At 49.3% G+C, this 11,178-nt stretch overlaps 1 protein-coding gene across 7 annotated transcripts in view; it reads right to left on the bottom strand.

The window, feature by feature from the left end:
* Positions 1-681: 681 nt before the first annotated feature.
* The window catches only part of TPM2 (tropomyosin 2), a 147,292-nt gene continuing 136,795 nt past the window's right edge, over positions 682-11,178 (bottom strand). For all 7 annotated transcript variants that reach the window (XM_073684539.1, XM_073684557.1, XM_073684575.1 and 4 more), the window contains one exon: positions 682-1,097. In XM_073684539.1, the coding sequence (XP_073540640.1) occupies positions 1,015-1,097 (83 nt within the window). In that variant the 3' untranslated portion in view covers positions 682-1,014. The remainder of the gene's footprint in view (positions 1,098-11,178) is intronic.

The raw sequence follows: 11,178 nt of genomic DNA, 5'->3' as shown, positions 1-11,178 counted from the left end.
GAAGGGCGGCTGCAGATGCTATAGTGTTGATGAAGAAGGGCGGCTGCAGATGCTAGTGTTGATGTAGAAGGGCGGCTGCAGATGCTATAGTGTTGATGAAGAAGGGCGGCTGCAGATGCTATAGTGTTGATGAAGAAGGGCTGCTGCAGATGCTATAGTGTTGATGAAGAAGGGCGGCTGCAGATGCTATAGTGTTGATGTAGAAGGGCGGCTGCAGATGCTATAGTGTTTATGTAGAAGGGCGGCTGCAGATGCTATAGTGTTTATGTAGAAGGGCTGCTGCAGATGCTAGTGTTGATGTAGAAGGGCGGCTGCAGATGCTATAGTGTTGATGAAGAAGGGCGGCTGCAGATGCTATAGTGTTGATGAAGAAGGGCTGCTGCAGATGCTATAGTGTTGATGAAGAAGGGCTGCTGCAGATGCTATAGTGTTGATGAAGAGGGGCGGCTGCATCTCACATTGCTTGGTAGTGTTATCATGCTGGAATAGTGATATATATAAATACCACTGATGGGGAAAGATAACGGCAATCAGACCAGCCTGTGATGAGATGAGGATAGATACCCTTCCCCAATATACAGTGTTCTCCTCCATTATGACCGTCCTGGCACACCACTTCACACTACAAGGAAAGTGTAGAGATGACGGAAGAGTCGGAGGAGCAGTCCCACGTGTGAATCCTTTGTGATGGGCTCATGCCCCAGGTTTATTAGGTTACCATCGTATATACATCACACCATCAGAGCACACACATCATTTGTCATAGTAAGTCATTGTGAAAAGTTAAGATCTTCCAAAACTTCTTTTTCTTCTTGTTTCGGCATCTGGAAATGATGGACTTAGTGTGAGGCCAAAGAGAATGCATCATTCATGGTGGGGCTTCTCCGGAGAATCCGAAGCATTTTTGGTAGCAGGGACAGTGACAGCGTGAGACAATATTCATTGTGTACAACCGTGTAAGTGGCTAATGAATGAGGCCCGAGACTGTGACAGCCGGATCTGCCAGGCTGCGGGTTACATGTTGTTCAGCTCCACCAATGTCTGGTCCAGCGTCTGCTGAATTTCCAGCTTCTCATCCTTGGCCGATGACAAAGTCTCTGAAGGAACAAACAAGAAACCAGTGACCAATGCGACTAACCAGAGAAACCAGCCACAATGATCAACTGAGAAATCAACCAGAGCAATCAACCAAAGCAACCAACTAGAGCCACAATGATCAACCACAGCATTCAATGGTGTCACTCACAGCCCGAAACATGTCCATGACCAAAATCCAACTCTAAGATCACACAATCTGTCCACATGCACATCTAAGGTTCTGTGCAGATTTGGGATAGGTGCACACTTGATATGATATGTGATGCCTCATCCATACCAGAAGACTATTCCTCAGTGACGTCTGAGAGAAAATGCTTTCCAACACAAACGGAAGAGATCAGTCACAGAGAAGAGGAGTCCAGAGCTTTAGGAGGACAATCCTGAGGATCCGAGAGCAAGACAGAGGTGTACAGAAGAGCCAAGAGCGATATAGAAATGCCAGGAAGGAGTAGGAGGTGGTCAGCCGAGCCTGGAGGGACAAAGAAGTGGACAGAAGAGCCAGGAGGGAGGAGGAGTAGGACAAAAGGAATGATAAAAGAGAAGGAGGTGCACAGAGGAACCGAGAGGGAGGAGCAGGTGGACAAAGAAATCTGGAGGAAGAAGCATGTGGACAAATGAGGTGGACAGAGGAACCTGAAAGAAGGAAGAGGTAAACATAGGAATCTGAAGGGAGGAGGAGTTGGACAGATAAACTGGGAGAAGAGGGAATGGGACAGGGTGCTGGGAGGGGGGACAGAGGCGTGACGGCGGTGGGGAAAACTGAAAACATAGGAGTTAGGTGCCTCAGCTGAGAGTTCCTGTAAGGTTATTCATCTCTATCAGGTAATAGGATTACAGAACGGCCTCAAGCAGACACCATTACAGTTCTTATGGGGCAGCTTATCCAGCTTTCTACAACCCCTGACTTACAATGTAGAGCCATTTTTTACCCAGTCTCCCACTTGTTGGAGATGGTGTTAGTCTTCACCAAAACTCCAGGCATGTTATTAATGTTTATGAGGATCGGATGTAGGGAGTACTGATGAGCAGAGGTTCAGGGATGACCCAGTGAATGCATATTAAGTAATCATTACCATTAGGCATCTGGAGAGTTAATAAATCATGACATAAGAATTAGTGATGAGCGAGCATTCTCGCTACGGCTCGGTGCTCGCCCATCTCACTGCTCGGTGCTCACCCACCTCACTGCTCGCTGCTCGCCCATCTCACTGCTCGCTCATCTCACTGCTCTCTGCTCGCCCATCTCACAGCTCGAGATGCTCAGCGCTCCTCCCTGCATGTTTGCTGCTCTTTAGACAGCCAATGAACATGCAGGGATTGCCTGCCACTCACTGTAATGCCGCAGCCATGTTGGTTGTGGCATTACAGTGATTGGCTGGCCGCACAGCATCATCAGGTATATATAAGACCTGGCGCCGCCATGCTCGTCACAGTCACTCCGGATCAGACAGTGTAGGAAGAGGTGCTGCTGAGCTAGGGAGAGATTCGCTTGTTTCTAGTTAGTGTAGGTGTACAGACTATATTAGAGACACATATCCATCTCAACTAACAGTCCTTCTGAGGACTAATCCATCTGCAGAGATATCAGGCAGGCAGGGTATATAGGCAGGCAGGGTATATAGCAGACTACAGTGCATATAGCACAAGAGACTCCATTCCAGTTCTGCCTCCTGCTGCTTTTACAGATATTTCTATACAAAGGCCCAGGTCTCATGGTCCAGGAATAAAGAGGATTAAGATCCCCCAAAAAATATTTGCTTAAAAAGCAATCCAGAGAACATAGTTTTTCTGCGCCATTTGCTTGTTGGCACTGCAGAATACAGCCAGGTCCTTTCCATATTACAGCGCTAAAAATCCAGCTATTTAAAACTTTGTTTTCTCCGTCACACGGATCACATATAACTTCGCTCCAAATTCAGCCATTTGTAGTGAGCGTGGAAGATATTGTCCTCCATTTAAAATGGGCAAGGCACGTGGCAAGGGACGGGGAACTGGATGTGATGGTGATGATGGTGCATGCAGAGGCAGAGGCCATTGGCAAGCTGAAATTGTGCTACAACAAACACCCACATCTTCTCGCTCGACCTTCCTGTCCCAATTCCTAGGGGACCGCAGAACACCACTATTGAACCCAGAGCAGTGTGAAAAGGTTGTTGGTTGGATAGCGGATAATGCTTCCAGTCACTTAGCCACCACCACCACCACCACCCTGTCTTCCACACGGTCAAGTCTCAATAGCCATGAGTCTGGATCGCATATTCCTCACCCTGTTCCTCCTTCCTCCCACCATGCCGAGTGCCCAGAGAAAACTGATCCCACACTTGGGAAAGTGAACAGCTCTTCAGAGTGTCCATTCATAGATTCGGTCCATTTGAAGCGGGGCAAGAGGAGATCGCATGCAGCGATGCCCAAATATTTGAGCAGCCACGGTCACATGAAGGCGACGGTGGGAAAGTGTCACAAGAGGCAGACGATGATGAGACATAATTGCCAGAAAGTCAGGAGGAGGACCAGGGTGTGGAAGTGGAAGAAGAGGTGGTGGATGATATAGTAACTGACCCAACCTGGCAGGAGGACATGCAGAGTGAGGACAGCAGCACACAGGCGGAGGGAGGCGTAGCACCACAACAGGCAGGAAGAAACAGTGGTGGCCGCAGACAGAAGGCAGGTAACCGTTCCCCGTAACACCAACACGAAGGAAGTTGCCAGTACAATTATTAGGTCTTTCCGAGTCTGGTTGTTTTTTAAAGACTCTGCCGATAACCCCAAAAAGGCCATTTGCACCACCTGCCACGCCAGCATCAGCAGGGGTGTCAAAACTACCAGCCTGACCACCACCAGCATGATCAGGTACATGGCAGCAAAGCACTCAACTTTGTGGGCCGAACCCCAGGATCCAGGAACATTATCTGCAGGTGGCACCATTGCTTCTTCCGCTGTTGTGCATGCATGCCAATCCCCTGTCCATGGTGCATGCGAAGATGCCTCCTGCCCTGCACCTGTTGTTGCACACTCTCAAGTAGCAGCATCAGGAAGCATGTCCACGTCCTTGTCCCAGTGCAGAGTTCAGTTGTCCATACCCCAGTCCTTGGAAGGCAAGCGCAAATACGCAGCCAATGCCCCACAGACCACAACTAAATACACACATTTTACGACTGCTTGCGTTCGAAATGTTGCCTTTTAGCCTGGTGGAGACGGAAGCAATTCGCAACCTGATGGCAGCGTCCATCCTTCGGTACTCGGTCCCCAGAAGCCATTATTTCTCCCGGTGTGCCGTCCCTGCATTACACAAGCACGTGTCCCAAAACATTAGCCGTGCTCTCAACAACACAGTTATCGAGAAAGTCTACCTAACCACGGACACGTGGACAAGTGCTTGTGGCTAGGGACGGTACATCTCGCTGACGACACACTGGGTTAACATAGTGGAAGCCGGGACCCAGTCGGACCTTGGGACGGAACACGTCCTCCCGACGCCAAGGGTCGCAGGCCCTAGGTTAATCAGGATTGCCCCCACAGTGTACAGCCCCTGCACCTCATCCTCCTCCTCTTCAGCCTTCATCTCTGAAATGACCACATCAGTCACAAGCTGGAAGCACTGCCTCGGCCAAGCGGCAATAGGCTGTGCTGAAGCTAATATTCTTAGGTGACAAACCATACAACGTTGAAGAGTTGTGGACAGCTCTGAAAGAGCAGGCAGATCTGTGGCTCACACCGCTGAACCTACAGCCAGGCATGGTTGTGTGTGACAATGGACAGAACCTGGTGGCGGCTCTGAGGTGAGGCGAGCTCACACACGTACCATGCCTGGCCAATGTGCTTAACCTCAGGGTTCAGCGGTTTCTCAAATCCTACCCGGAGCTGCCGGATCGGCTTGTTAAAGTACACCGCCTGTGTGCCCATTTTAGAACTTCACCTACAGCTTCCGCTGCCCTTGCCGAGTTTCAGCAGCGTTTGCAGCTTCCGGCTCACAGACTGGTGTGTGATGTCCCCACGCGTTGGAACTCTACACTGCAGATGTTGGGAAGGATTTGTGAGCAGAAGAGGGCAGTTGTTGAGTACCAGCATCAATAAGGCCATCGATATTCAGTTCAGACTCCACACATAAGACCTCAGGAGTGGACATGGATGTCAGACATATGTACCATCCTCCAAAACTTTGAGGACATAATTAGCGTCACCATCCCACTTCTCTGTCTTCTGAAATGCTATCTGCTAACAAAGAGGATGCATTGCAGGCCGAGCAGGATGAGATGGAGCAAGGAACCATAAAGGGTGATTACACACAGCCCAGCCTCATCTCATCCCAATGTGGATTGGGTGACAATAAGGAGGAGGAGGAGGAAGAACAGGAGCTAGTTTCATGCGCTATAGACGGTACTAGCTGCACAACTGTCATACAGTCTGTTCAGCGTGGATGGCCAGAGGACACAGAGTAGAAAGAGGAGGAGGAGAGCATGGTCAGTCGTGCTCTTGGTGAGGACACGGAAGTCTTGCCTGTTAGTAGTCTGGCACACATGGCTGAGTTTATGTTACGCTGCCTTTCCCATGACCCTCGTATTCTCAAAATTTTGGGTGACAGTCATTACTGGTTGGTGACACTTCTAGACCCACACTACAAGGAGAACTTTATATCTCTTATTCCTGAGGCGGACAGGTCTACAAAAATGGGGCAGTACCAGAAGGCCCTTGTTGCGGAACTATTAAAAAAATTCCCATCTGAAAACACTGGCGGCAGAGGTCATAGTTCGTTGGACAACCAAGGAGTACAAGCGAGAGAGACACGAATATGATCCAGCAGAGGCAGGGGAACACTGTCAAAGTTCTGGGAGAGTTTTCTCAGACCCTCCCATCGCACAGGCCCTGAGGCGCGGGGTACTCTCACAAGGAGCGCAAAGTTTGGGAAGATGGTGAGGGAGTACCTTGCCGGCCGTACCAACATCATCCGTGATTCCACTGTGCGTTATAATTATTGGGTATCCAAGCTGGATACGTGGAATGAACTGGCTCTCTACGCCTTGGAGGTCCTAGCCTACCGCTAGCGTTTTGTCACAGGGGTTTTTAGTGCCGCTGGTGGAATTATAACTGATAAGCCCATCCGCCTGTCAACTGAAAATGCTGACAGGCTGACTCTTATAAAAATGAACAAGGGCTGGATTGGGCCAGACTTCTCAACACCACCGAATGATAGCAGCGTAACATAAACTCCAATCCAGTGTCTTTTCTTGGGAGGTGTATTTCCATGCACCTTTTCACACCCAGACATAGGTATACACTTCCTGATTTTGGCTATTTGCTCTTGTCCCCCTCCTTCTCCTCATCCTCCACCACTATATCACCAGGGTGACCGTAGTCCGTGATGCAACACCCACATAATTTTTTTAAAGGGTGTTTATGATGCCCGTAAAAAAAAATGTTTATATAGTATGTTCATGTATTCCCCCCAGGAGTAAATGTTTGTCAGCCCATACACTTAGTGCATGGGAATTACAAATATAGGAGACCCACTTCCTAATAATGGGAACATTTTTTTATGAGGCCCTCCTCCACGTCTCTTCCAATTGGCATTGGAGTGCCTCCAATTTTTTGGTAGCCCTTGCACTCACTGCATAGGCCAACACTATAGGAGACCCACTTCCTAATAATGGGAACATAGAGGAGGGCCTCCTGAAAACAATGTTCCCATTATTAGGAAGAGGGACTCCCATTGTGTTGGTCTATGCAGTGAATGCAAGGGTTGCCAAAAATTTGGAGGCACTCCAATGCCCCTTGGAAGAGACTTAGAGGAGGGCCTCCTGAAAACAAAGTCTCTTCAAAGGGGTATTGGGGGTGGTCCAAATTTTGGGCAGCCCTGCCACTCACTGCATACACAATAACAGCATAGGAGACCCACTCTTTAGTAATGGGAACAATAAAACTTTAGCCGGCTGATCGCTCTCTAAGAATAGTAAGGGCCGCCTGATGGCCCTTTAAAAATAGTTTTGTGACTTTCAGAGTCCCTCCATCATAAATGAAACAGGATGTGTCTGATGATGTGTCACACACCACATGACCAGAAAAGGTTGTAAAATGTTAAAATGACATCTCCCAGTGAATGCATTTGTCTTATGTGAAAGCAATACAAAAGTGCAAAAACGCATCAAAAACGCTACGTGTGAACATAGCTACAGGTGTGGAGGAGTATTTTTGTTTTTGGCTATTTATTTTACCTTATATACAAGTCATTACCCTGGAAAGGATGTTCCTTAACATATTTCCCAGGAAAATCCATTTTGGTTTTGTTTTTGTATGTTTTATTGTGAGTCCGTAAAAGTGGCGTAATACCTCTGACAACGTTGTTGACAGCAGTGACCTGGGAGTTATAAATGCTTCCAGGGGTCTTCCCCATGCTGTTCCTCATGTCATTTGAGCACTGTTCTCATCGATTTGGGCAATTTTTAGGCCCTCTGCAGACCGCCGGGGATAGCCGCCTGAAAAATGCTAGAGTTTCCCCTAGACTTACATTGGGCTCGTTACTCGGGTCGATCACCCGAGTATTCCAATGTGCTCGACCCGGGCAACGAGCACCCGAGCATTTTAGTGCTCGCTCATCACTACTTACAATGGGATTTTCTTGATTTTTTTTTAGATTCTGTCTCTCACAGGTGAAGTGACCTATGTGGTCTCGGTGCCCCCCTTCAGTCTGTTCAGTATACAGAACATAGAGCAGGTGTTGGTGCACCCAGAGATGGTAGATCAGGGTCTCGGTGCCCCCCTTCAGCCTGTTCAGTATACAGAACATAGAGCAGGTGTTGTGCACCCAGAGATGGTAGATCAGGGTCTCGGTGCCCCCTTCATCAAGTTCAGTATACAGAACATAGAGCAGGTGTTGGTGCACCCAGAGATGGTAGATCAGGGTCTCAGTGCCCCCCTTCAGCCTGTTCAGTATACAGAACATAGAGCAGGTGTTGGTGCACCCAGAGATGGTAGATCAGGGTCTCGGTGCCCCCTTCATCAAGTTCAGTATACAGAACATAGAGCAGGTGTTGGTGCACCCAGAGATGGTAGATCAGGGTCTCGGTGCCCCCTTCATCAAGTTCAGTATACAGAACATAGAGCAGGTGTTGGTGCACCCAGAGATGGTAGATCAGGGTCTCAGTGCCCCCCTTCAGCCTGTTCAGTATACAGAACATAGAGCAGGTGTTGGTGCACCCAGAGATGGTAGATCAGGGTCTCAGTGCCCCCCTTCAGCCTGTTCAGTATACAGAACATAGAGCAGGTGTTGTGCACCCAGAGATGGTAGATCAGGGTCTCGGTGCCCCCTTCAGCCTGTTCAGTATACAGAACATAGAGCAGGTGTTGGTGCACCCAGAGATGGTAGATCAGGGTCTCGGTGCCCCCTTCATCAAGTTCAGTATACAGAACATAGAGCAGGTGTTGTGCACCCAGAGATGGTAGATCAGGGTCTCGGTGCCCCGTTCATCAAGTTCAGTATACAGAACATAGAGCAGGTGTTGGTGCACCCAGAGATGGTAGATCAGGGTCTCGGTGCCCCCCTTCAGCCTGTTCAGTATACAGAACACAGAGCAGGTGTTGTGCACCCAGAGATGGTAGATCAGGGTCTCGGTGCCCCCTTCAGCCTGTTCAGTATACAGAACATAGAGCAGGTGTTGGTGCACCCAGAGATGGTAGATCAGGGTCTCGGTGCCCCCCTTCAGCCTGTTCAGTATACAGAACATAGAGCAGGTGTTGTGCACCCAGAGATGGTAGATCAGGGTCTCGGTGCCCCCCTTCAGCCTGTTCAGTATACAGAACATAGAGCAGATGTTGTGCACCCAGAGATGGTAGATCAGGGTCTCGGTGCCCCCCTTCAGCCTGTTCAGTATACAGAACCTAGAGCAGTTGTTGTACACTCAGATAGTAGATCAGGGTCTCGGTGCCCCCCTTCAGCCTGTTCAGTATACAGAACATAGAGCAGGTGTTGTGCACCCAGAGATGGTAGATCAGGGTCTCGGTGCCCCCCTTCATCAAGTTCAGTATACAGAACATAGAGCAGGTGTTGTGCACCCAGAGATGGTAGATCAGGGTCTCGGTGCCCCCCTTCAGCCTGTTCAGTATACAGAACATAGAGCAGGTGTTGTGCACCCAGAGATGGTAGATCAGGGTCTCGGTGCCCCCTTCATCAAGTTCAGTATACAGAACATAGAGCAGGTGTTGTGCACCCAGAGATGGTAGATCAGGGTCTCGGTGCCCCCTTCATCAAGTTCAGTATACAGAACATAGAGCAGGTGTTGGTGCACCCAGAGATGGTAGATCAGGGTCTCGGTGCCCCCCTTCAGCCTGTTCAGTATACAGAACATAGAGCAGATGTTGTGCACTCATAGATGGTAGATCAGGGTCTCGGTGCCCCCCTTCAGCCTGTTCAGTATACAGAACATAGAGCAGGTGTTGTGCACCCAGAGATGGTAGATCAGGGTCTCGGTGCCCCCCTTCAGCCTGTTCAGTATACAGAACATAGAGCAGGTGTTGTGCACCCAGAGATGGTAGATCAGGGTCTCGGTGCCCCCCTTCAGTCTGTTCAGTATACAGAACATAGAGCAGGTGTTGGTGCACCCAGAGATGGTAGATCAGGGTCTCGGTGCCCCCCTTCAGCCTGTTCAGTATACAGAACATAGAGCAGGTGTTGTGCACCCAGAGATGGTAGATCAGGGTCTCGGTGCCCCCTTCATCAAGTTCAATATACAGAACATAGAGCAGGTGTTGTGCACCCAGAGATGGTAGATCAGGGTCTCGGTGCCCCCCTTCAGCCTGTTCAGTATACAGAACATAGAGCAGGTGTTGTGCACCCAGAGATGGTAGATCAGGGTCTCGGTGCCCCCCTTCAGCCTGTTCAGTATACAGAACATAGAGCAGGTGTTGTGCACCCAGAGATGGTAGATCAGGGTCTCGGTGCCCCCCTTCAGCCTGTTCAGTATACAGAACATAGAGCAGATGTTGTGCACTCAGAGATGGTAGATCAGGGTCTCGGTGCCCCCCTTCAGCCTGTTCAGTATACAGAACATAGAGCAGGTGTTGTGCACTCAGAGATGGTAGATCAGGGTCTCGGTGCCCCCCTTCAGCCTGTTCAGTATACAGAACATAGAGCAGGTTTTGTGCACCCAGAGATGGTAGATCAGGGTCTCGGTGCCCCCCTTCAGCCTGTTCAGTATACAGAACCTAGAGCAGGTGTTGTGCACCCAGAGATGGTAGATCAGGGTCTCGGTGCCCCCCTTCAGCCTGTTCAGTATACAGAACATAGAGCAGGTGTTGTGCACCCAGAGATGGTAGATCAGGGTCTCGGTGCCCCCCTTCAGCCTGTTCAGTATACAGAACATAGAGCAGGTGTTGTACACTCAGATAGTAGATCAGGGTCTCGGTGCCCCCCTTCAGCCTGTTCAGTATACAGAACATAGAGCAGGTGTTGGTGGTAACAGAGTGTCACCCCCAGCCTGTTTTCATGGACCATGCTGTAATCAGGCCTACTTTAACATTTCCTGTCCTGCAGCTGGTGGAGGCATATGTGTCTGTTTCTCTCTGCAGGGGGCTTCACTAATACACAACCCTGTAGACAGGTTGGAGACTGGGCTTCTGGAATATTCTTCATCCTTTGAGCTATGGTTAAGTGGGTGGGTGGGAGTATCTCTGCCCAACAAGGGGGCTGATCTAAAGAAAGGTGGAACAATAAGACACATGTTTGGTTTGTTAGTTGATGTTGTGTCATGTGAAGGGAGAGGATCCGCTGCTGTGGCCAGGTCCTGGTGTATGGAAGATTGGGATCAGTTGTGTCATAGAAAATATATGTCATAAAGAATATGAAAATCTCTGCAGCCACGGTCCCCCTCTCCCTCCTACCCTCTGTCATTTGCAATCTGAGCTGACGCTCTTAGATGTAGGATTGTACAATAGACTAATACAAGTAGGAAATTGAATAGTGAACCAGCTTAATTAACATGCAAGAGCTGACAAGTCTGGTCTCTTAGATTTGAATTACACAGTTTAACATATGTGCCAGGTGACTGAACGAGGATGTATATTGTGCAAAGACAAAGAGTACAGATTGGA

Source organism: Phyllobates terribilis, unplaced genomic scaffold (genome assembly GCF_046119375.1).
Source record: "Phyllobates terribilis strain yellow unplaced genomic scaffold, ASM4611937v1 Scaffold_1__5_contigs__length_1240528914, whole genome shotgun sequence".
Taxonomy (NCBI): domain Eukaryota; kingdom Metazoa; phylum Chordata; class Amphibia; order Anura; family Dendrobatidae; genus Phyllobates; species Phyllobates terribilis.
Note: the sequence above shows the minus strand (reverse complement) of the source record. Positions and strands in the feature narration are given on the sequence as shown.